Consider the following 27034-nt stretch of genomic DNA (forward strand, 5'->3'; position numbering starts at 1 on the left):
TTGTGAAGTGTTAGCTTTATTTCAAGAAACAATAAATAACCATCTTGTGCTTACAGCATTAAGCTACAGCCACAATATAACTGTGCAAAATACACACTGGTATCTTTGTTGTGTATGTCGTTACATTGTGACATTTGGAGATTTGAGATCTTCTGTGGGTCACGGGAAAGAGGAAAAAAAAAAAACCCTTGTTAGTACTGCCCAACAACCTCAAGAGGTAGAGAATGCAACCATAGTTGAGCGAGAATTTAAAAAGAAAAATTTGTATAAGGCAATGAAACATGCAATACATGACACAACGCTACGGCATACATCCACTTTAAACAGGCAAGCAATCTGATATATGTTTTATCCTACAGTACTAGTGCAACAGCAAAAAAAGAAAATGCACAAAGGCACACTCAATGTAACACATCAACGTGTCATTACTAAAAATGTGGCACAATGTCATACGGATTTCTCCAAGACACTAAAAATTCACAAAGTTACGTCGTCCATGCAGCCAGCACAATTGAAGAGCCTTCCCGTTTCATTCGAACAACTGTACAAGCCGAGGCATGATTGTTCCATTATTTGGACGCCCTTTTTGTTCCACTAGAAATGCTTACACCATTAAAGGGGCCACCACTACATACATACAATTGCACATGACCAAATACCCTAGCCTTCGTTTCATTCAGCTCACAATGCAAACGTTAGTATAAAGCGTCTTGCTTCAGGGAATGCCTGGTTCAAGGTTCTAAACTTAAAAAAAGAAGCTTGGCAATTTGGCACAAATCATAAAACATGCGCTACTCCACAACTTGTGGTTGGTGTCCAAGAAAAAATTAAAGACGAGAAAGCGTTCAGAAGACTGTGCTTTTGGGCAATACACGTTCGGCAAAAAGTTCATGATAAAGCAAGAGAGTGAGAGTCTCTCATCGAAGCAAAAAGTGCTCACACTCTCGCTAGTACATGCATGCACACGCACACACACACACACACACACACACACACACACACACACACAAGGCATTTTTTTCCAAACAGCAGGAAGAGGTGGAAGCAAAGGTTACTCTGCACACAAATTGCAATGCTTAAAAAGCTTGCTAGGCATTGAATACAATCAGGCACAGGTAAAAAAAAAAGTTTCATGCCAATCAAAGACACTGCAATATGCGGTGTAAAGCTCTTAAACTATGTTGACAATCACTGCAATTGGCTGGCTGCGCACAATACACCTTCAATTGCAGGCCATCCTCGCTTTTGCTTCAAAGTTTACTGACATAACATATTGCTCTGTACTCACATTGTGAAAACATGCATATAGCTTGAGGACATGACAGAAATTCATAGCTTTACAAAGCTAAAAACACAAGCATGAAACAGGTGAGCCCAGATGCAACGCTTTGAGCTACCACCCACGCACCATTACATGATGACCCAAAAACGTATTTTTTGACAGTGCTAACCCCTGATGCAGTCAGTGCTTGTCTTAAGTACACATCTGCATCTCCTTACATCCTCATCATTTTTTGTATGTTCAAACAACATGGGTTCAGAGCAAGAGGTGTGGAGCCAGCCAGCCCCTACAGCTGCACTCTTACACAATTTGGCCAGAACACCTTAAACACGCAACAGAAAAATTTTTACTCGCACAACTTGTAGAAGATGTAGACAATCATATGAGCTATACTCTGGAAACAAAAATCGCAGAGCTCTTGCCACAATCATTCTCGTCAAGAAGCAACATTACAAATTGGGGGGAAAAAAAAAGAAAAGCGAGCATACATGATGGCAAACATCTCTACCAGGGCAAACTGTAGACACCACAGTGTGAAATGCGTAACCATGTCTAGTTATTGCCTGTGCGTAGTGCTGAAACTGCACAACCCTCGTGCAATTCTCACACGAGTGTAGCTTTGAAGACAAGAGCCAACATGAACGAAACCCAATGTGTGCCCCTGCTTGGTCCTGTTTGTTGGTTTTGTGCAAGACCCACAGATTTTTTTTTTTTATTTGGTTCTCCAAAAGCTAAGAAATCCCCACAACAAAAAGTAAGGAAAGAAAGTGAACAAAACAGTGTGGGATGTTTGTGCAAACAGTGAATGCAACTTTGGATTTTGATGACAATGAATTATGGTTTAACTGTGGATGAAGCAGTGGTTACTACTAGCTATGAGAACCTTCCTTCAACGCTGACAACAGCACTAACTTGGTACTTGTATGCATTAACTAGCACTTACACACACGGACGGGAAAAGGCTGACACTTGGGAGTGTTGACTTGCTTCTGTTGCTTGTGTAGTGCAGTGGCTATACCTCGAAGTGGAGTAGCCGAGGTAATGGAGTAGCCAAGTTCGATCCCATGCTCAGTGCACAAAAGTTCTGCGTGCCGGACCAGTGCATGCAACAGCAGAAGATGTTGATTGCTTACTTGCAATCTCTGGTTTTGTAATCTGTCTATAAGTTAGGTGCAAGACGGCTATGCTTCAAGGATGGCTGACAATCCCCATCTGTTAGAACAGCACACAATGTGGTATTATTTGCAACACCCATCACCCCACTGCCACCAACAAAATGTGCAGGGAACATGCACACAAGTGCTACGTTGCCACTGAAACAGTTCCAGAGAGGCTATGAAGGTGACACAAGTAGTAGGGATACCACGTAAACAGGTGTGAGAGGCAGAGATTGTCCTTCCTTCCATCCCCAACGAAGCACCGAACTAGGGTTGTGCGAATATTTTAAAGTTTTGAATAACAAAGCGAATAATGCCCTATTTCATTCAGTCTTCGAATGGAATAGTCACTATTCATAAATAATACTTTTCTAATATTTCAATTCTCCAACTGGATGTTATCAAGCATAAAATTCGATTGGAGCAAAAATTCGATAAATTTAATCTCGGCGGCCATATTAGACAAAAACGTGAGATGTTCTTTAGCGGAGCATGTTATGTTGCTCAGGCAGCCAGACTTTACCAGATAAACTACAATCATTCCCACATACCAATGAGTCCCGATTATGCCAACAAATTAGTTATTTGCTCCTAATCCTCCATTTGTCCTTTTAAAGCAAAGCTTCATAAAGTGCGATGTAATGACAGAAACTTGCGACTGCTGTGAACATACTAGCATGTGAAGATTGCTTTAGATTAATGGTGAAAGTGGCTGTTCATTATCCAAAAACTATGTGCTATTCAGTTTGGTAAGGGAAATTTCTATTCTCACACATGAGAAAGAAAAAGGCTAGCACAGAAGGAGGTGAGCACCACAAATTTTTGGGGAGCGACAAGTGAATGCGCTTTTCACAACACAGAGGAGAGAGAGAAAAAGGTGTGCACATAGCATGCTGCAGTGTGCTGTTACGTGCACGTCGGTAGGGTCATGGACAAATGAAATGTGAGGTGATAAAACAAGGTGCCTAGATAACTTGCGTGCGATTTCACACCGCAGCGCGCCCATTGGCAAAGATGGTGTAGGCACCACACAAACTGAAATTATGCCAACACACAGAATGCCGAAAGCGTAACTGAAAGAATGCATTCTAGTTACTTCTTAAGTTTTCGCATTTCATTTGCCCAATTTCACACTAGTCAAAATGTGATATCGGTGAATCACATTCAGCCACTGGTTTTCAGACACTGATGAAGAAGCTCGGTCACAAATGTCCGAATTTTTTTATAAGCACATTCCAGGTCGCTGTTTTAAAGGTTTGATCGCTAATGCGACAAGTAGCTTACTTATTGACTCTTGTCAGCACGCCTTCAGACACAGCGGAGCACGGCTAAGGAGAAGCTAGCACGCTCTTGAATTTCAGGCTTTCCTTTGTCGCAAAATTATAAAGCTGTGAGAAAAATCTTCTAAAGGAATATCTGAGTGAGCAACCAAAGGCTGCAGTGTAAGATCAAGTGACATCCTATGCTGTGCGTCACATTGATTGGGGGACCGAATACAATGGTACACTTTGCTGCAAGATAGCCATTTATAAATTGAACACAGCAGGCACAAGAACAATGACGGCCATTTAGAAGGCTGCGTCGCATGCTGCCTACCCCCAATTAAAAAGTGATAACGATTATAGCCTGTTAACATGGCTGTTACACTGAATACAATCCTTCAAAAAGTGGGAAGGATTGTCATTGCGAAAAAGTGTGATGCGACGATCCCTGTGCCTCTCATTGTGTACGAATCTGGGGCATTCCTAGCAAGATGTCATCAGCCATATGCAAACAAAGTGGCTTTTATCAAAATAAGCATGATATAGCAATAGTGCACCTTCGAGCTACGGTAGGAAGGTTGTGCAAGCAGTTATGTAAATGCACAAGAGTGCCAAGTTACAAAAACACAAAAAACAAAGCAAAGGCAGTCTTTCTTTTTTTGCTTGCCTTTCCTCCAGTCTCCAGGTGCATTCAGATCAAAAGACTGCAACAATATTACATAAACACAGCACAGGTACTACAGTCAAAAGCCATTCAGGTTGCACTTGAGAGCATACATCCATCATATATGAAGCAGAACTGCTTTCTTTCTGCTGTGAACAGATGCCATATTGAAATTGATCTGTATGCTGTCCAACAAGTTGTATCTTTTGTATAGCTCTTACAGAATTTATAAAGATTCAGTACAAATTCTACACAATTTCCATATAAACACAGAAAAGCATGTGGGATTATTGAACTCCATCCAGAATATTTCACGAGTGTGGCAAAGACAAAAGAATGACACGATACTGGTTCAAACAACTCAGTTTCCACAAGCCACACTCAAAATCACTCAACACCATGTTGGGGGAGGGGGGAACCAAGAGGCATACAGTTCGGCTAACAGCGGTATGTCAACAATAGCATGCAGTAGGACCAAGCCACATGTTCTCAAGCACTGCTGCAGTGAAGTTATGAAACACATACGTTGCGCATGTTGATCGTGCTGCATTGTGTACAAAGAGCACCAGAGCACTTGCGCTACAGAATCATAACTTTTTAGCCCTTCACCGGTAAAAGAAACCCCCTAGTTACATGCCACCTTTCAGCAAAGGCTTTCGCGGAACAGGCCTATGTGACAGATGCCCATTTCTCTCGCGTGCACTTCACCGCTCTAGTGACCTCACAAGACCAGTATCATTCCACTCTTACGTAGTTATGTGCCCAGTCGGTAGTGACAAGAACAGAGGCAATGAAAAGAAGTGAGAGCGATGCCAACAACAAGGCTTTGCTTTCTGTCAAGCTTGTGTAGCTCCTCAAGGGAAAATGAAAAAGAAACCCAACGTCATCCCCATGATTGGTTCAGCCAGCCACACTGATTGTGTGTCCACAAGCCACTGCTGCTATAGGCACGACCAAGTAAGCGCCCCATAATAATAACAACAACAACAAAAAAATACTGCTCACAAATCCTCAAGTTCTGTCACTGCAAGCGATATGACATTGTAAGAAGCTTTGTCCAAAGTTACTCCCCCCTCCCCCAAGTGGCTGAAAAGTAAAGAAAGAAAAAGAGAAAAAAGGAAGAAAAAGTCGGGCAATAAGACTGCCTAAATCAGGCAATAGCGTAGACGCCACACAAGTACACAAGAGACGTACACACAACAAAAGATAGCCGAGCTCTCCCCCCTCCCCAAAAGTTACAAAACGTAAAAATACGAGGGGATGATAAGTGGGGTGTGGCGTTGCTAATTCACGTTTGGCAATGAACTCCTTTGTACTTTGTGTGCTTTGATGACCAGGCTTGATGTGGTAGCTCCTCCATCCAGATCCAGTTTGCGCTTGCACGCTCTTGGTGGCGCTGACTTGTCAACAGGCCCCGTCTTGTTTACGGGCAACGCCTCCGTGATTACTTCTTCAAATGCCACGCACTCAGAGTCACTCAAGCCCGGCATGATATTCTCTGGTGGAGTGCCATAGCATGCAGGCACCAGCTTCAGTTGTCCCTCACCTGGGCAAAAATTGGGAGAGTGCAAAGTACATTGCAAGTCAGCATTAAGTTACAGAAAAGAACCTTAAAATGTTAACAGCTATTTATCACACATGCAGTGAAGCTTCGTTAATTTAAAACACCTGATAATTCATACATGCTACAAATAGTGTTTAGGTGATGAAGCGAACACATATACAGTGAAATCCACTTATAATGATATCAAGAAGAACGAAATATCCTATCGTTTTAACCAATCACCGCTATGTCTGGACTGCCATGAAAATAAAGATTAAAAAAAAAAGCCGCATATACCTTTGTAGCTCCAAAAACGAATTGACCACTTGAGCTAAAAGATAGATGTATAAAGTAGACTGTGAAAAATAAAACGCTTATTTATACCTCTAAACAGCGTATCGAAGCGTTAGGCGCACTGAAATAGTCAGAAATCCAGAGTTGCTTTAGCGGGAGCTTCAAGTTCAGAACTGTGGTGTCCAGCTGCTGTGCGAACACTAGCGGCAATAATTTAGCATGCATGAAATCGATGAGCGACTCTATCGACGACAGTGCACTTCGCGTGAGCATCGGGGTCATTGTCAATCTCGTCACCCCTGTCGCACAATGCCGCCGTATGTCGCAACAACGATCGCCTCGTCGGAGATCTCTTTGCATAATGAGGCAGCACTATCTGTGCTCAGAAACTTCTCCATCAAAGCACCATCTGCTTCCTCGTCAGTAGCGACGTGCTCCCAGAGCTTGTTGATGTCAGCGGCTTCCACCTTATTGGTTTCAATATCATGGGGGGTTCCATTCTGATGCACAAAGCCCGCCTTTTCCTTTGATCGACATGGCCTCTAGTTGCAGCCTTCATGTTCGCACCCCCCATGAGCAAGCTCGTACTTCTTTGAGCCTAGCAAAATTTGCAGCTTTGTCTCAAGCGATACAACACTGCACTTTGTCGGCGTCATCTTCTATCGATTCGGCTGTCCGCTGCTGCTTCCGCGGCACATTTCCTTGCTCGCAGAGAAGGGGAAAGGACAGGTGCTGCTTCGCTTCTCGCATTTTTTCCCCCTCTCCTTATGCACATCTCGATCATGGGCGACGCGAGACGGCTGGCACCAACTAGTGATGCTTTCAGTGGCTTTTGCACTTGGCATGCGGGTGGGATGCGTTGCGCGGCGAATGGCGGCAGATACGAACTCGTGTAGGGAAATGCATTGCCCCACCTCGGCATATTTCGTTTAACGGGAACCTAGGAATGCAAATTTCATGATTATTTTGCATGGATAACGCCGTTCAGAAGGCAAAATTTCGATAGTTATATCCAATAAGCAGTGAATAACGTATCATAAGTTTTTTTTTCTCATGGCACAAATGTGTAAGTTGACACAATCAAGTTGGCTCATCCAATCTGGACAATCTTGTATTGCGGAATTGCAGCAGATAAAGCAGGCCTCGAAAAGAACGTGAATCCAACACCTCGGGATTTAAGAGTTCAAACTTCAGAATTACATAGTAACCAAACTTTAAACCCTCACCATGTGGACAGTGGCCTCATTACAGTCGAACCTCGACATAAGAACACAGATACAAAAAATTCTCGGATACAGCGACAACTCATTAATTCGGATAACAAAGGATTGAAAAAAATCACCAAATTAACTGAATGTTGAATTATTGAGGTTATCAAGAGAACAATAAACAATGCTTATTATATCAACATACCTTTATTTACTGTATAAATTGGCAAATACTGCTTCTATTTTGCACAAAGCAGCCCAGAAGCTGCAATTCCTGCCGTCTCGTGACTGATTAGCAGAGTTGTGCGAATATTCGAAAATATCAAACACCATCAACTATTATATTTCAAATATTTCTATTCAATTCGAAAGCTAGTTACAGTCAACGACCGGTTTCTCAGATACGCCCAATAATTCAGATGCCTTCGCAGCACCACCACGTACCCCATAAAGCCAATGCATGAAAACGTTTGAAACTTCGGACGCCGAAAACGGGCACCATCTGATTTGCTGGACTTTTTGCCATAGCCGCAGGTCTGAAACAGCATTAATCGAAGCCACCACTACCACCACTACCAACGCCACCGCAGCAACGCTAGGCTCAGCTGCCTTCGATGTTTGCTGCCAAGCTTCCTGCAGTTCGGTGCTGTGTTTTTCATTGAAAGAATTTGCTGATATCAGCAATGTCGCCGGCTTTGCCTCTGTCATCCTCACCGATGGCCTCAAAGTGCAGAAAGTATGACAAGGGTCGAGTGTTGCACAATGCCAGTCCCCAAAAGTCAGCTTCGCCGCAATAAAGATGCAGCGGTGTTACGCAGTGATGCATACCAAGAGCAAAAGGGGGCACCACTGTCATGGGCCACATTATGCATTAATACAGGGCACTTCCATTGTGTGCACTTCCATTGTGAAGGGTACAGAGTCAAGGTGCGTAAGTGCTGATAGCTTTGTGTGTGCTGTGTTCTCGCCGCTTAGTTTGCACTGAAGCAAGAGGCAGCACAAAGGTCAATGTACTCACTGCTGCTGCCATTCTTCCTCACGGCAGCGTTTTGACAGATAGTGTCCATGATCATCGAGTGAGATGTGTTTATGTTTGCCTCTGCACATACGACACCATGCTTGTTAATTTAGTTAGTAAGTGAATGTTTACAAGTTTATATGCACGATAAAACTACAGTTGGCGACCGATAACTCGGACTCCACGGGGCATATAAATTAATCTGAACTATCGGATGTCTGAAAAAAAATTAATCGATCCAAAAAATTTTATTTTATATTTTAAGGCTCCTGTGCAAGGAAGAAGTGGTCGATTCATTGCTGCACACGCTTCCAATTAAGGGGGGATGAGGGTCTTGAAAACTTTTTTTTTATTTCTTAACATATCTTCCTGAAAATTGGCATGCAGATATATCTTTGAATGCTGATCCCAAATATATATTCAGATTTTATATATCTCATCTAGAAATGAAGATATTGCAAAATAATTTATCCCACATAGGTCTTTTCTTACGGGCCATTATGATAATTTCTTAATTAAAAAAACTAGTTTCAAAGAATAGCTGTCATTTCCAAGGGCCCACTGCACATCCTAAAGCTAAAGAAATTTTTAAAAAGTGATCATATAGGTCATGAATGAATAACAAAGTAGGAAGAAAAAAACAATGCGGGAGTAATTAGCTTACATCTGACCTAATTGCTAGTCTATTAGGTTTAATGAAAAATGGAAAGCTTTAGGATGTAGCTGAGGTTTTACTGAAAAAAATGATACCTAATTCAATAAAATCAGTTGATGCAAACATTATGAAAAGTTCTGTAAGGCAAAGGCATTTGATCGAAAAAGCAAAGCTGAGAAAATTGCATTCAAAGTTTTGCTTACTCTGCCACTTTTGTTTACCTATCATATGGAAAAATTTAATGCTTTAGCATGCAGCCCAGTCATTACTGAACACAATAACACCAAACTCACAGAAATCTGTTCATGCAAAGATTGTGAAAACCTCTGTATTGCATTGGCACTTGACAAAAAAAAAAAAAAACTCAGAAAGTTGTCTTCACTTGCTGTGCCGACGTTCATTCGCTCGAACTTGCGGGAAGTCGCGGACTTCTTCGCCAATGAAGTTTTAATGTTGTCTGCGTACTTTTCACGCCCCGCGCACTCGGCGCAAAACACCGTGTCGAAGCGTTGAGCACGCGAGCTCGGTTCAGCCGCGTCCGTCGGCACCGAAGCGGCGTGCGGAAACGCCGAAGTCGACGTTAGGCTTAGGTCAGCCGGCTCGGCCGCTTCCGACGACACGGAATCCGAAGCGACTTGCAGCGTCTCAAAAGTTAGAATTTTCGACGGGCTTAGTCCAGGCGCATCCGCTGGTACTGCAGAGACTTGCGGTAACACCGAAGTTGACACCGATCGGCACTGTCCAGCCGCGTCCACCGGCGAAGCTGTTGTTGGCGAGCTCAGTCCAGCCGCATCAACCAAGGGCACAGCAGCTTGCGGCATCACCGAAGCTGTAGTTCTCGACGATGTAGCGCTCTTATTTCATGCGCGCCTCTTTTTGCTGACTGCTTTTCGCGTGCTTGCTTTCAAGCGCGCGTCTCGCACCATCGTGACTCGCAGAACAACGACACCGGGCACGCAAAAGCAAGAAATTCGTGGTTAAAAGAAGCGACTCAATAGCCAAAATATCTACAAGAACGATAAAGAAAAGGGCAGAATGAAAAATACTAGGAAACAAAGAGGAATGCGAAAAATGACGTGCGCGCCGGCGAAAGCAGACGACGTGAAGGAGTCGAACAAGGCGGCCGCGGGGCCGCGGCAGGCGAAGCATGCGTCACGGCCAATCAGAGGGCTGCGCCTCGGGGAGGCGCGCGTTTCACCCAATCAGCGGCTGTCTCGCGACGATTTCGCGCTTGAGAACGGGTGCCTGGGTTGCCGATCGCTCCGCTGCACGAGGGTCTACAGCTTTCCGAGGGGCGCCAGAATGGAGAGCGGGAAACCAGCTTTCAAACGAGACCAAGATGGCGCCGATCGGTTCGCGTCGCGCGGAGCTACGGCAGCTTGAAAATGAGGCAAACCTTCGCGCTTGGCGTTCAATTTCGGCTCGCCGACGTTTCTAAATTGCCGTTTCTTTTATACATCGAGTAGGAATTGAGCCATAATATTTTGTAGAGGCATAGTTGGGACATTAAAGACTTCAAAAACGCAATTTTTGAAAATTGCCATTTTTGACCATTTTTCGCGATTTCAAGACCCGCGTCCCCCCTTAAGTGCAACCAAGTCCACCTCCATTTCTACCAGTTTTGTGTTGTCTTTGCACACCGATGCAAGGACTGCAAAAGCTCGAGTCACATCTGCATGTGAATACTCCGGAGAACACTGCACATCATCATCATCATGATCATCACCACCACCTGAGTTAGAGTCGTAGTCTGATGTTGGGAGAACTTGTTTAATTGTTTCGCCATCACTCAGTTCGGCACACGACGCCACCGTGCTGTCAACGCTTGCAACATCTTCAAATGTAACAGCAGCAGGAATCTGCACACCTCAGCCTAGCAGGTCATTTATGATGTCCGGATTTGAGCTCGTTGTGGTAGGCGGCAGTGCAGGCTCTTCAGTTGCGGAGCCAGGCTCATTCGGACTGCTAGGGCACCATGCATTGGTGCCATTTGACATGGACTGCAGATGGCTTCACGAGAAAGACTTCTTGGAGCCAGCAGAGTGCTGTCTGGAACGCATACTAAACAAACAAACAAACAATCACAGAATGGAGGAACGCTGTCCAGTGCACCGGAATGGATGCGACCTCAATTCAGACAAAGCCTCCAAGACTGGCATTTGCAGTTAAATCTCCGAGGCGCAGCGCTGCGACCACAGCAAAGCCTCAGGGATTACCACCTAGTGTGTAATCTCTGAGGCCATGCTTGGTGGCTCCTATCTCTGAGGCTATACTTGATGTCTCATCAAGGTTGCCAGAGGAAATAATGTCGGCAGAGTTGGCGTACGCTACAGCCACAGACAGAGTCCCGATAATTCAATGTAGAGCTCACGGCTGTCCGAAACATTGCTCGTTTTGACGAATTAAGTCTATGGGCCCATTGGCGGTGCTACAAAACTGTCCGAATTACCAAGCATGTCCGGATTATTGACGTCTGATTTATCAGTCGGCAACTCTACTACATTTACTTCGTATAGCTGTCTGATAATTAGCTATCACAATCGATGCTTCACCTGCAACTTTATGTGTGTGGCTTTAGCTATGATTTTGGGATAGTGGGCTCTCGGTAGCCAAACTTCCCATACTGTCACAATCAAGAAGCAATAACACCATGTGCTCACCCTGCAGTCCGAAAGAGGAAGAGGCGGCCTCTTGGAAGTCAATGGGCATGAAATCGATGGGGGCGCCCTGGGCAGGCCCCCCACCAAGTGGAGTGGTCTTGCCGCAGGCACACGCCGGCACAGCAGGCGACTTGGAGCGCCAGTACTGTAGCTCCGTCTTGCACCTGTTCAGTTCCTGCAGCACCGCATTCAGCTTGCGCGACGTCGTCTGCAACTTCTGGTCGTAGTCGTCCTGGCGCGCCTTCATCTCCACTATGTGCCGCTGTTGGCTGGTTACCCGCCGGCGTGTCAGCTTCAGCTCTCGACGCAGCGCCAGCACCTGTCCGCTGTTTCTGTTCAGCGGTGCAGAAAAGGCAAAACAGTATTCACAGAAAGTCCACACCCGTTACACTGTATCCGCATACAAACAGCATATTTTTGATTACAACAGACTATTCTTATTATTTAGTTTGGCCTGCCTATATTATTGATGTAATGAATTCCATATTTAACGGACACGGCTATAACGGACTATCCGCTATAACAGACAAATTTTAGGGCAAATTTTGTCTACATGGTGTAAATACAATGTATTTTGCTGCAATGATGTGTGGGTCCGGCAGTGCTCTCCACGCAACCATGTTCAGGCACTTGCAGAATTTGTGAAAACGCACCTTTTCTAAAGGAAAAAATACACTAGTGGCAAGCGGCCAGCAATGGCGTGCTGTGCAATTCCCCACTGTGTTTTGTGTCGACCCCGCAAGCGCCAAGGGTGCCGTTAGGCCTAATCCGCTTTGAAGTGACGCCATAGCATACAGCACTTCAAAAACAACCGCCACCGATTACAATGCACACTATTTTGAGAATGCTTTATTTCTCATCACATCAATTCACACAAAAAGAAACAGATGCTATTCGTGGGGCAAAGACTGTGAGGCGCGTGATGCAGTGCCATCTTACAAGCAGTGCAGCAGTAGCCAGATGCAAGCTCCGTTTGCTACTCTCGTTCGTACTGCAAATTTAAGAGCAGTCATAGCTTGCGACAAAATATAAAATTAAGAAATCAGCCTATACTACCGGCCACTGTTTACTGTGGACAACAAACTGTAGTCATCATCTGCGTCATTGGGGGCGGTTTTGCGCACGGGCTGGGCGGTTGGTATAGCAGCACTGGCCATTGCCGTTGTGCCGGCCGTTAATCTTGCCGTTGTGTGGGTGTACAGTAGAACCTGGTTCATACATTTTGGAAAAAAAAAAACGCAAGGAAAAACATATTGACTGGGAAAATGTATGATCCTGAGTAACTAAAAAATATGACAGACTCAACTATTGTTAACATCTATGTAATGCAAAGTGTCGCACGGATCATTGTGGCATGAGAGACACTGACGCACGTCGAGCTGGTGGTGCTCCAGCAACCTGAGACGCATTTTGTTGTTTTCCTATTGTGTGGTGTTGTAAGAGGGCAACGGGAAAACGAAATGAAATCGAGTTGTTGGGCGACCCCGGATGCCATCGAAGCGAAATGTGATGCCCACATCACGCCGCCTGCAGCAGGAAACAGCGACACGTTTGTATTATCGCCTATTAAAAGCGTGCTGTAAAACGGATAGGCAAAGATGCTTATCGCAATACGTTTGGCAGCGATAGCTGTGAATGCGGCGTGCAATGACCCGGGTGGAGATTTGCTGGTACAGGAATGAGAAACTGCGCGCCGTAGTTTTCACGTGAGACGGGCGGCTATACACTGTCCTCGACTGCCACACCTCGCGCCTTTCCTTGTTCACCTGGGATCTAGCAGCCGGAAAACATGTACAATCGCAGTCTGCAGCAGGGAACGGCTGCGCGTTTTGGTTATCGCCTGTTAAAAGCGTGCGCTACGCTTCCGATGGCACCATGCGCTGTGAAACAGATAGGCGAAGATACTTTTTGCAATCGGATTGGCGGTGATAGCTGTGGATGCCATGTGCAAGGACTCCGGAGAGTTGCTGGTAATGAAGTGAGGAACTGAGTGCGCGCCGGCGTTTTAATGTGAGATGGGCAGGCGAGTATAGCGGTGAAGCTGCTGCGGCGGGCAGCTATACATTGTTCTTGATTGCGCGTACCTCGCGCATTTTCTTGTTTACGTGGGATCTAGCATCCAGAAAATGCATCATACAATTGCAGTTTGGTGACATACTGAACGTTGGAGCCAAAAAATTATGTTTTCCAGGAACGTATGAACTGGCAAAAAATGAGCTTAACTCTATTGGGTTATGTTTCGTCTACTCGATTACAAACACTAGCGCCAGGAAAATGTGCGTAACGGGAATGTATCAACGAGGTTATACTGTATACAGTAGAACCCCGCTGTTACGTTCCTCGCTGCTGCGTTTTCCCGGCTGTTACGTCGTTTTCGTCCGGTCCCGGCATAGCTCCCATAGGATCCAATGTATTGGGTACCCCGCTGTTACGTTGTAGCTGTGAAAACGTTCCCGCATGTTACGTCGCAACCTGGCACCCCGAACCCGGCCGGGCAACGTGCGCCAACCGCCATTTTGACGAGTCTTGGCCAGGCTTGGCTACGGAATTGGCTAGAATACTATAGCCTCTGAGATTACCCCCTTGCATGCGCGTGGGTAATCTCAGAGGCCATAAAAAGCCGCACGCGAGTTGGAGAGATTGCCGCTAGATGGCCACTGCCTCGTCAGCCGAAGCGAGTAAAACCCGCGGGCCCGCAGCAATGCAGTCTTTCTTGTTTATGAGGTTCAACCCATCCGAGTCGTCCGTCTCCTTCCGTCAATAGCTACGCTGCCTACGCTTCGTCAGGCCTCGCTAATCCAATCTTTCTTGTTTGTGCGATTCAACCCATCCGAGTCGTCCGTGTCCTCCCGTCAACACCTACGCTGCCTACGCCTCGTCGGGCCTCGCCAACACCGCGAGCGATTTGTCGTCCTTTGATGGCGTCGCGCAAGCGCAAGGCGCTTTCCCTCGAGGAAAAGCTGGATGTTCTCAAAGCAGTCGATAGGCAGCCAGCGCGGAAAAGAGTCGACATCGCCAAGGATCTTGGTCTGCCACCCTCGACGCTTAACAGCATCGTTTCGAAGCGTGCCGAGATACAAGGGAATGCCGCGCTCTTCGGCCCGAAAGCTAAGCAGGCTCGTGGCGCCAAGTATGGACACCTCGACGAGTCACTTCTTACTTGGTTTAAACAAGCTCGCGCTGCCGGTGTTAACTTCGACGGCAGCATTTTGCGCGAGAAGGCGATGGAAATAGCCGACCGACTGGGCATCAGTGACTTTGTGGCGTCAAATGGCTGGATCGACCGTTTCCGGAAGAGGCACGGCATCGCGTATAAGACGGTATCCGGGGAAGCAGCAAGTGTAAACTTGGAAACAGTCGACGATTGGAAGGCCACACTATCTGCCATAATTGAGGGGTACGAGCCCCGTGACATATACAATGCCGACGAAACGGGTCTTTTCTTTCGGGTGCAGCCATCCAAGTCGTTAAGCCTGAAGGGCGAAGCATGCCACGGAGGCAAATGCAGCAAAGAAAGATTGACGGTGCTCCTTTGCTGCAACATGGATGGCTCGGACAAGCTGAAGCCATGGGTAATCGGAAAATACCGAAATCCACGGTGCCTAAAGAACATTCGCCTGCTGCCATGCCACTATAGAAGCAACGGTCGTGCATGGATGACGGGTTCTTCGTTCGAAGAATTTCTTCGTTACTTCGACAATAAGATGGGCTCCCAGTGCAGGAGTGTTGTCCTTTTTCTGGACAATTGTGCCGCCCACCCGAAAGACCCGTCGTTTCTTCGGAACGTTAAGCTTGTTTTTTTTCCTCCAAACACTACAAGCCACTTGCAGCCGTTGGATGCCGGCGTCATAAAGAACTTAAAGCACTCATACAGGAAGTCCATCGTAAAGCGCTGTCTGGCACGTATTGATCGCGGACAGCAGCCTACGATCATTTCAATACTGGACGCTATGCACTACGTCGCTTCAGCGTGGACTGCAGTGAGCGCGTCAACTGCACAGCACTGCTTCGCGCGGTGTGGCTTTCGCACGGACGGCGGAGAGGAAACTGCCACGGAAGCTGAAGAGACGGAAGCAGCCTCTCATGATCAAGAGCTGAGTGAAGCTTTGAATGCGCTGGGTGCCACGGGAGTCACGTATGACGACTACGTCGCCATGGATGCTGCTGTCGTGACGTCCGAGTGTCGGAGTATCGCCGATATCGTTGCAGACTCGGTCGCGAGTGAAGCCTCAGACTGTGGTGACGACGAGGAGCACGAGCCGCATGATTCTGGGGAGTTGGCGGACCCGAGCTTTGGAGAAGCCGTCGCGGCTCTGGACCTCCTTCGCAGGTACGTCGCACCTCAAAGCGACGCTGAGAGCAATGCGGCTTTCCAGGCTTCGAGAAACGCGTGGTGTTTTCCAGCGAGCGGAAAAAACGGCAATCAACCATTCTCGATTTTTTTAAGACCTAAGCTCACTTGATGTCGAAATAAATTGTTTCAAGGCAAAGTTGCACTGTTTTCATTAATTTTCGGACCTTTCCTCACTGTTGCGTTTTCCCGGCTGTTACGTTTTTTTTTCGCGGTCCGGTGAAAAACGTATGAACGGGGTTCCACTGTATATGCTCTAGTGTGCAGAAAGTGGTGGACAGGAAGATGCCATGCAGAGTGGCTGTACAATTACTATGTAAACCCATTTATTTTAATCATGATATTTTTATAATTCTTCATTCGCTGATGGGTTAGACTGCAGTATATGTGAAGTTTTGCCAATTTCATAACATATGGTGACCCTCACTTTGAATAGAACAGACTTTGGAGATAATGGACCTATTTCACTGGATTATCACGGTCGATTGTAGCAAGCATAGACTATACTTAATACACCTTAAAGTAACATCGTTAAGAAAAATTGTAAGCGCAATTTTCAACCCTAATCTATCGTCCTCACTTCATCCTGTCTAAGCACTGTTTGTTTCAGTCCTAAGCACATTTTATTAATTAATTTTATTTCATCTTCCATCTTGTGAGCTCTTTAGTGGCACTAGTGTAGCAAGTGCAAGGCAGAATGTGCAACTGTGAAACCCTATTCTAAATCTCCACATTCTTGCATTACCAAAATTCATGCAGAGAGCTTAGTGAGGCCAAAAATTTCAGAGCCTCTATTCTAGCACACTTGACTGGTTACTTTCAAGCATTATGACAGCGCTTAACATTTGGCTGGTTGAAGTCGAGTGCTCGAAACACAATTGCCCAAGCTTGGAGCACCCGGAGCTGCTTCCACCTTCAAGCTGGGAGCACATGGCCGAGCTGCAACAGAATTCTAGTCAGTAGGCTCCTTGAGCTGTTCAGGAGCGGCTGAACGTTCAGCTCAGGCAGGCTTTCTCTGGCTTCAATCTCAAAAAGGGCTCCTCATGGCTACAAATAGAGTTGGAGTGCAGTAGGATCTAGTCGCATGTACCATTAAACTCTGTTCAATTTGGTTTAGCGTGTGGGGACGCTTGACTCTCTTGTGTCCTTTTATGTTGTTTTCCCAGGGCGGCTCATGCATCCACTGTAATCAGGCTGATTCATGTGGCTCAGTCGATGTGGTTGTCAAGTAGTACGAGAGATGGCGCAATTGTTGCGCTGCTAGCACCACCTGACGGCGGAGTTACTTGGGCGCAAAAGGAAGTTTATACAATCCAATCCAATCTTGTCCTCGTCTTGTCTGGTCGACAGAGTGCACGAACTCTTGTCGTGCGCCTGTCGGCATGCTCTCCGGGACCATCTCGTGAAGCTTCGGAGTGGGGCACCAGGATGGATGAACACATTCGTTCGAATGCACCACCGTTCGCGGGACTGCACACACGAATGATTTGGAACTGTGTCTGGCATGGGGCGAACATATTCGCTGGATATGCTGTCGTGGTGAGTTGCACTTCCTGGATTTGTCGAGTGCCCATTGGCACCTTCTGCTGGTAATAATTCGGCTAGCTGGCATTGGTGTATGAAAGGTGCAATACTGCCCATTTGATTGGTTGCACTACTGTGTTGTCCTTCCTTTATACCAAGAGCATGCTTGGAGACCCCACAAGTGATAACCTAATAAGAGCATTTCTGTGTATCACTGGCACAGAAATTAAGAGAGTCTGGCCCAAGACAGAACTTTCTCTTGATTACCCAGCAATGTCTAAGATGGTAAGCTAGCATTACACTACACACTGAAGTGCATGCAAACTATGTTGCAAGACCAAAAAGTTGGGCTCACTTCTTCATGCTTTCCCTCAGCTTGCGCAAGCGCTTCTTCACTGTTGGATTCACTGGAGGTGGCTGGGGAGACTGGGGTGCACTGGACAATGAACCTTGCGTGCTTGTAGATGGCGGCGTCTCCATCAGCGAAATCTGGTTTTTCAAGGAAGCTGCGCAGGAAGGAAAGGCAAAACGATTTAAACCATGCTGTGGCCTGTGATAACAACCGGGGAATAACAGGTCAAATAATCAAACTAGCAGCCCTTAAAGGGGCCCTGAACCACCCTTCAGGCTTGGTGAAATAACATAGTCCGCGGGTAGCATATGCTGTTGTGAACATCTCGGCCAAATTCTGCTGTTGTACGCGGTCCGTGGAGTTCGCAAGCGGAGCGCGAAGACACCTTTTTCTCAAACGCTCTCATTTTAAAAACCCCACGCTCTTCGCTCTTTTCTGTGTGCTTTATTTCGTCACAAAGCACACTCCCATACGCGGCTGCTATTGGTCGCTGCGCTCTGCTACACCGCGGCCGCAGCGAGGTGCCGCCACGAGTCCAGTGGCTAAGCGCACTGCGGCTCTCTGAGGACAGCCGTGTTCGGCTTACGTTTAGCACGGCATGGCACCAAATCGGAAATTTGAACTGCGTGCCACGGTGACATCTCCGCCGTAGCCTTCGCCATGCAAGGCATTGGAGCAGGAAGGGGAGCACAGCTGAGGCCAGGTTTGAGTGCCGATAACATCGCTTCTGCTCGACGCATTGAAGTACTTTTTGCAGCAAAGTGGTTCTGAAATAGCCTATCTTCACTTCAAATGTCTTTCTCCACTTCGATAAAAAGTGGTTCAGGGCCCCTTTAAGACAGTAAGAGGAAAAATAGCAGAGAGATTAGCCAGGAGGCTCCTCGTTTGCTGCACTGCACTGGGGTAGGGTAAAAGAGAACAGACAGGAACAAAATAGATTATGGGGTTTTATGTGTCAAAACCACGATCTGATTATGAGCCACAGCATAGTGGGGGACTCCGAAAATTTGGACCACCCGTGGTTCTTTAACGTTCACTTAAATCTAAGCACACAAGTGTTTTCACATTTCGCCCCTATCGATATGCGGCCGCTGTGGCCGGGATTCGATCCCACGCCCTCAAGCTTGGCAGCCCAACACCATTGCCACTAAGCAACCACGGCGGGTACAGACAGGAACAGTAAGGGGAAGAAAAGTGTGAACTGAATCCTACAAGTGGCGCTAAAAACATGGCAGCCATTTACAGGAATTCTCCCGACTAAAGACGGTACAGAACTGGCATTGCTGGTAGGTATTGCCTGCAATAGCCGGGGACAAAAATAGTGAGCAAGAAAAGAAGTGCGCGCATGTAGCGGGTGCTCACAAGAGTAGGAAGAAGGGTAGTCGAGGAAGTCAGCTGCGAAGTAGCTGATCTCGGGCAGCGTGGGCTCAATGTGCTCCTTGAAATACTCCATGGCCATGGTGGTCAGGTCAAAGAGCTCATCCGTCACCTTGTAGGCACGGCTCAGTGTGGGCGTCACCTCCACGTACCTCAGGATGCGGTGCACTTCGTCCAAGATCTGGAGCAACACATGCAGAGCCCGGACTGTCAGTGCCAAAACCACAAATGCCAGCCTGGAGGCACAAACAGCAGCGCCTACTCCATTAGCCAGACTACCTTTCCCAAGCATTATATCGTCTGCTCAACTCGTGGAATGCACAACAACGGATAAATAAATAAATAAACAAAAATGCACACAAACACAAACCCCAGCTTTAAATGATTAGACAGCTTTAGTATAGCGTACGCTATTCCATTGCGTACGCTAAAAAATAGCGGGTTGTCACTGCACATGCGCTGAACGCTAAACGAAATAGCGGGTATAGCGGGCGTACGCAACGCAAACGAGTTAGTGTTAGCGTTTTTGCGGAGTTTGCGGGAAACATGGCGGCGGTCCCGGCTGCCCACTTCGAATTGAATTTGGCGTTGCTTTTGTAAAATGCGCTTCGTTCATAGCAAATGACTGTGTAAACGGCTTTTGCTTAGTCTCAGGCCGCTTCGACGACAGAGTATTATGGATAACTTTGTGGTGTTTTGGAGATCGCTTCTTGTTTTGTATGAGTCGAAGCCTAACGAAAGAAACGTTCGAGATGTCGGCGCCACCTATCGCTACAGGCACGAAATAGCCGCAACGACGGCATATGGCCTCAGAGATCCGAAGATATCATCGGATAACTAAAATTGTAGAAAACGTGCGCTGGTTGGCGTACGCTATATTATAGCGTACGCTAAACTAAAACTGTCTATTTTCATATGCAGAAGTACAGCGATTTGTACACACCAACAAACAAAAGAAAAAAGTAGACAGTATTTGCAAACAGAAACTAATTTTCTTTAACCCCATACTTATCTCCACCATCTAATTACGACTATGCTTATCATGATAACCTGATACATAAAAAAAAGGCCCATCTCTTTCTTTTTTTGCTTAGATCATGGAACCTAGGCCTTACACATGCATCTTTCATGTTCCCAATTCTGCATGCCTCCACGATTTCCTGTCAGCTAATTGGAAGACCTACCTAAAAAAGCTGCATTTTAGGATGGCCCGATTTCAGGGTACTATACTGGACACACAACCCAACTCAGAACACAGAAAAATGTAGTTGAAGGGACGCTAAAGAGAAAAGCTAAACCGGTTTAGATTGACAAAGCATTCTTTCAAAATTGTTCCATTAATTTTGTGGGAAAAGGTTGCTTCCGGGAGAGAAAAAGAAGGCCTAACTTCACTTCTCTATTACTTCATGTGACATCATAGATTTCCGAGTACTTTCTCGTATTTGGGCCATTGTGGTGCGTCAAGAGTTCACGAAACTTGTCAAGTCTAGTCTAGTACAACGTACCCATCTTTACCAATATACAACACAATCAACGAAGCCTAAGCAGTTGGCATAAAATCTACGATGCCACTTGTGCAGAAACCTCTAAGGTGGTGTTAGCACCCGTTTTTCGTTTCTGTCGTTTTTGGCTTACCAAGCCTTCTCTCTTGCTAGGAGGGGCTTTCTTGTTATTGTAGAAGCACAGTTTACTAATGCAGCTTAACATATATTTTTCTTTAGTGTCCCTTCAACAATAGAATTCTTTCTCACTGCTGTGAATGCTTTTTACGAGTGCTGTACAAACATTTTAGACCACATTTACATAGTTCACACAGCTGCAGAGGTTGTGCAAGGTAACAAATCTTGTAGTGCAATCTGAAAGACAGGTTGCGCAACAGCTACTGCAGCAGAACATCTACCAGAACAGAATGGTGTAGTATGTTACATGGCCAAGACCAGCCCACACAGCGTACCTCCCCTGGGAAGAAGCAGCAGTGCTTGCGTTCAATGTGCTTTCCAAAAGTCATTTGCAGCAGGGTCAGGCGCATGTGCACCGTCTCGATGATGTCACACTCGCGCGACAGTGGGTGCTTGCGGCGCGCAGACTCCCGTCGCGGCATCTGCGCCTTGATGCCCTGGAAGCGCTGCTGCATGGCCAACCGCAGCCGCACGAACTCGGAGTTGAGCAGTCCAGACGCTGCATCGTTTAGGTGGTGGCAGACCTGCAATGAACAGTTTTCGATTGTCAGCTGGTTTCTGGACACTCCTCTAGAATGGTGGATGGACAAAAAAAGGAGAGAGCTTTGCCGTGTTGAAGTTCAATTTCGTTAACGATGGATTTGTGCTATCCCCTCCAGGGATCTTAGAAAAAAGATGCCTGCAAAGGCACCCCTATTCCTTTCCACAGAAAAAACGTGGGAAGAAACAAACACAAGGAAAAAAAAAGCACTCCTGAAATACTTTATTTGTTTAACTGATCTGTTGTTAATGAAAGTGTTGCAGATTGATGCCACATTCATCAATATAGTTGTCTTTAGAAAAATGGTGAAGTGCTGACAGTTTCGACAGCGATACTTGCAACATGACCTTCATTCCGAACAAGTTCATTTTCATTTGTGACATGAAAGTACACCACAACTTCTAAATTCAGCCTACTCGAGACAGTGGTGTCTTAAGTGGAGCAGTTTTAAGTTAAAAAAATATTTCACAGGCACTCAAAATATGAAACGCTCCCTTTTCAATTTATCTGAGAGAGGGAGCTCCGATTGCACTTTCTTTTTTTCAGTATAGAGATTTCAAGGGTCTCAAACAAGCATAATGAGCACCACGTGTGGCCCTTGAAAGACTTGTGTCAGGCTTGTGCATGATCCTGACAACTAATCCTCCCTTCCCTCAAACTGCTTATTAAAGAAAAATGAAAATTTATTTTCAACTTTACGCTATTTTAGTGCAACAAAAGCCTTATTGTCAGTGATACCCAATGCAGGTGGCCTTTTCACTCACATGCAATGTATGACAAGCACATCCAAATTAAATCTCACTTGCAGAACGTGAACTTACCAAGAGAACTTTAAAAACAGCACAGTGGCAAGAAAGCCGAAACAGCATAAGCACATTGCACACATTCGCAAAGAGGGCTTCATAGTTTAACGTTGATTAAAATATCTAGAGAATGAGATGGCTAATGTTTACTAGGTTAGCTAAGGTTCCATAGTTTCTTACCATGCGGGCATTGCTAATGGTCGCAAAGTTTGTATGCCGCAAAATCTTCTCGATGATCTCGGAGGGCAGGTCAAGCAGGTTAATGCCCCCGTGTTCATTGTCCAGTGCGTCCATGCCACGGTTCTCCATATTTTTAGCTGAGCACTGTCAAACAAACAAAGTAATCATGCAAAGCTTACTATACCATGAAAACTCTTCTCGTCAGCACTGTGCAACTGCCGAGTCAGGCAGGATCATAGTTTGAGCCGGTTGAATGGTTGTTCATAATGATCATTGGAAGGCAAAGGTCCTGTCAGTTTGTGTTAAGTGCCTTGTAGCTTTGCACTGTTCTTTGTCATTTTACAAACTGCACAATTTGGTTCTCTATGACCACAGAGAGTGCAATGACCTTGAGTAGCACAGAACGAAAGTAACAAACATCTTCACAATCAAATGGAATAATGAATACCAAGTAACTACATCTGTTGTGCCAAAGGTGAGAGCATTGCGAAGGTTGTGAGCGAAATGCGAATGTTGTGGGATCGCTCCCCACCTGCGGCAAGTTGTTTCTTCACCCACTTTCATTTCCATTAATTTATTGTTTATTTCATTTATTAAGCACAAGTAATTTCTCCTATGTTGTACTCAGTGTCAGTGCTTGTTGGCTTCTTATGATATGACTAATAAAAATCATTCCCCTCGGTTAACCCCCATTCTTCTCGTTTAGCCTTGAGATTGCCACTCAGTTACACATGCTGCTATGGCAACAAGCAGTGCTGGCACCCATACAATCACTCCACTTTATTTCAACAAGATTTCATTTCCCTTTGTTTTTATTGGCATCAGTGCTTTACATTGTGGCTACTTGACCAAACACAGAACTCCTCAGCTTCTTTCATTCTTCTTGCAAATTTAAATGTTACTGCAACTTCAACTGGATACCCAGGGGTAGGTGAGCAGAATATGTGGATACACAGTGACGTTCAATCACCATTATTTTATTGATCCATGTACTCACTCACATTCTCACTCATGGCCACTCATACTCACCAACACTCAATCGTGTGCACACTCACTTCCATTCACACTTATTGGAAACCACTCATGCCCAATTCCACCTACTTACAAACATAAATACTCACACTTGCCAATGGTCACTCATGTTTGTATCCACATTCATCCACCACCATTGACTTATTAATGTTCACATTAACTGGCACTCACTCCTGTTCATACCCTTGTCTACTCAATCTTATTGGCACTCATACATGCTTGCTTACACCCTTAGTCACTCACTAACGCTCTATGCCACATCTGTGAAGTGAGTGGGGAGTGACTATAAGTCTCTATTCATGAGTGGGTGTGGTGACCTATGTCCCCAGGACTTAACAAGGCCGTTTGATGAGCTGATGTTCACGGATCATTTTTGCTCCAGCTTCTTGACATCCACCGCCAAGCCATCAACTAGATCCCATTTAGACCAGTAAATCCTAGCACGCAATTACAATCTCACACTCACCAACATGTTGCTCTTTGCACACGCCAAGCATATTAATTCAGCTGCATGTTTTTTGTTTTTTTTTTGCTTCCTTTCATGTGCTTTTTTAAAAGATGCACATTTACAGGATTTCTTCGTTGCAGCCAACACGATTTCAGAAGGCTGAAATGCAGACCAAAGGCTTCCTGTGACAAATTCTTTCAATATTGAATGCTTTTAAAGCTCAGGCTGATGATCAAGCAGACATCCGCTGAGAGGAATATTTCATTTGACAATCAAGCATTTTTCGCACAATGCAGGTTTATTGAGATATTTAGAGTATGTCTGGTAAACAAGTTCGTAGCAGCTTAACTCATCCTGGTCCTGTCATGACGACCGATTGCTACATGCAACACTGGCACAGATAGCTATCTTTCTTCTATCGTCTTGTGTCTGGAAAGAATATTCCATAACACAATTCTATTCACAGCACTACCTGCCTTTTAATGCTGTTTAATCTGGCACAGCTTTCACTCACAGAAGTTCAAGTCCAGCTATATGCTTTGAAGAACGTAATGGCAGATGCAATGGATTATCAAAGTGCATCTCCAAGTAAGCTGTCCATGTAGATTCAAAATTATCACTGCAACATTGTACGAATCTATGGGCCAATGCTAAAATCTACGTAGTGCAAATGGGAATAACTCGCGAAGAGAAAGGGGTCATCACGCATTCTGAAACATGGGTTCTGTATCTGGCTTGTTATAGTTATGGCGCTTTCGATCATGATCAAATTTCTCGATCTCCAGTGGCTACATTGAGTAATCTGCGGAGGGGAGTCGATCCCGATCGAGAAATTCAATCCCGTTCCAGCTCGATCGCAATGCCTGCATCGTATTTCCGATGCAACATAGTGTATCTTATCTTTTTTTTTTCTACATTAGTTCTGATGTACTACATGACAAAGAAGGCTACGTCATGAATTTATCCAACAATTAAGCACAAAAATATTACCCAAATGATCGAGACGCTCTAGTAAGATGCGGAACAAAGAGTTGCGTTACGTCGCCACAATTGCGTGATACGGTGGTAGCCCTGCTTCGATGCTGACGATAGCGCAGTATTGCGGTTTTGTAATTTAGGACGCGATTAATAAGACAGCAAAAAAATTTCAAGTGCGAATGAATGTTTACATCACACGCATAATAAACGCTTGTATCTGAATAGCGGAGGTAGCTGATCGATAATCTACCTTCGGACCACGGCTCCGGTGCTAGCTTTGAAGCGATCGCTTCATTTTTTTTTCTCTATAGTTCAATACAGCTAAGAACGTAAGATATGGCAAGGCACGTTAACAAGTTTCATGTATATATAGAGGCCAGGAAGGGTACTGTATTATTATAGAAGGAAGCTATTACTGTTCTAATTTTATCGCGGGCTAGCTGACAATCTGAAACGAAAAAACGGGGCCACGCAAAAGTCCCGACTCGCGTTATGCAAACATACTGCGTACGAGTGAGAAAATTTATTTTGAAGGAAACTGAAAGCGATTGACATCAGCTGCAATCGTCTTCATTTTGCTAATAAAGACACCAGCCTGATGAGATGGACGACCCCCCACAAAATCGGCTCCCTTTGTTCGTCTGGCAAGCTTAAGCCGCACAATGCTTCTGGAAATTACTCCCCGAGAAAAATCTTTCCTACTTTCATAATTTTTCTATTTGTTTGTTCTCGACACGGGCAAGTTTGGCCCCTTTGTTCGAAGGTCAGTACGTTGGAAACTTCCAAGGGCCAAAAAGCAAGCGGGAAACCAATTGTGTCAAGAGAGCATCAGTCACCACAACCACGATCAACCACTTCATTCCAGTCGCAAATGTTCAAATTTGATATCCCAAAAGATCCTCTAGAAAGCATGCACGGTAGCTAGCTTTTAAAGCCACAATTTATTGATTCCTCGACGTCTCGCTTACGACGAGAGTCGATCGCAGTTCTGAACGGTGAGCCTGTCCGACATCGCGCAGCGTATTCCGAACGCGGCTTGCGTACAAAGTTCTACGTCTCACATGCACCACGAAACAGTGAAAATACCTGTAGTGCACGTCAGGTTTTAAGCACCCATTTACATCTTCCCAAAACCGTCTCCAGTGCCACCTCCACAGCTTCGGCACCACAACCACGACTACCACTTTCCTCAACGCATCGAGCACCAGCCAACCAAACGAGCGCAGCGTTATTCCATTGAAGACGTACTCGATGTCATGTGACATTGCGAACCAATCGAATTCTTGGGAGCGAGAAAGAATAAATAAATTTAAAAAATACTATTTTTTTTCTCGTGTTTGTGTTTTGCATCAATATTCTCTGGCAATTACACGTTCTTCTGAAGTCACGGTATCATTACACGAGTATTTTTATTTACTTTTTCGAGGTGACTCACCGAGGTTACTTCAGCGTGTCGTGATTCGGACAACGCAATTTTTAATCGACCGAGTGCTCGGGGAACGTATATCGTTGCCCAAAATTTTCCACGTGCAGGAAACCACAAAACATCTACAAGAACATCACAGGAAAAAATAGGGAAAAGTCCATCGAGACACAGGGACAGAAAGGTTGCATTTGTGCTGTAGAGTCGCTCAGCAAATAGGCGATCGAACGAGTGAGCAAATGAAGCATCCCGTATCACCTGCCCCGTTTTCGTTTCTCTTCCACCCCCCCTTCTTTTGTTTTTGCGTGAAATGTTCTCTTGCTCGAAGAGCAGGATAGCGCAGCCCCTAATAATCGAAACACAATAGGAGAAAAAAAAGAAGACGCAAAACACTCGAGTCTTCACATTGTTAAACACAGAGATTGTAAGAGAGAGCAAGCACCAATCTGTTCTGTAGGAGTTGGCAGATACAGTAAACGTTTGCTCATTGCGAGGAAAGCTGTTCGAGGGCCTCAGAATTTGCTTATCCCACCTCTTGTCTCTGCATGTTGCATCTTGACCCCAGAAGGGGGCGTGACTGCGCGCGCACATCCGCGCCACATT

At 45.5% G+C, this 27034-nt stretch overlaps 1 protein-coding gene across 1 annotated transcript; it reads right to left on the reverse strand.

Moving 5' to 3' along the window:
* LOC139059084 (F-box only protein 28-like) lies at positions 1 to 26250 on the reverse strand. Its single transcript, XM_070536981.1, has 8 exons — positions 26095 to 26250; positions 22551 to 22694; positions 21302 to 21550; positions 19333 to 19528; positions 17974 to 18124; positions 11744 to 12075; positions 5682 to 5911; positions 1 to 2366 (listed from the first exon to the last, which is right to left on the reverse strand). The coding sequence occupies exons 2-8, from the start codon at positions 22677 to 22679 to the stop codon at positions 2295 to 2297; spliced, it is 1359 nt and encodes a 452-aa protein (XP_070393082.1). The 5' UTR covers positions 22680 to 22694; positions 26095 to 26250; the 3' UTR covers positions 1 to 2294.
* Between the last annotated feature and the right edge of the window lie 784 nt (positions 26251 to 27034).

Source organism: Dermacentor albipictus, chromosome 4, assembly GCF_038994185.2.
Source record: "Dermacentor albipictus isolate Rhodes 1998 colony chromosome 4, USDA_Dalb.pri_finalv2, whole genome shotgun sequence".
Taxonomy (NCBI): Eukaryota; Metazoa; Arthropoda; class Arachnida; order Ixodida; family Ixodidae; genus Dermacentor; species Dermacentor albipictus.

Bases quoted from the DNA above. Each gene is read 5' to 3' on its own strand.
- LOC139059084 (XM_070536981.1), bottom strand. From the start codon at position 22,679: ATGGAGAACCGTGGCATGGACGCACTGGACAATGAACACGGGGGCATT. The intron at 19,529-21,301 runs GTACGCTGTGTG...GTGTTGCTCCAG, and splicing joins GCTGCTTCTTCCCAGGGGAG to ATCTTGGACGAAGTGCACCG. The intron at 12,076-17,973 runs GTGAGCCCAACT...ACCGCTGAACAG, and splicing joins CTGAGGGAAAGCATGAAGAA to AAACAGCGGACAGGTGCTGG.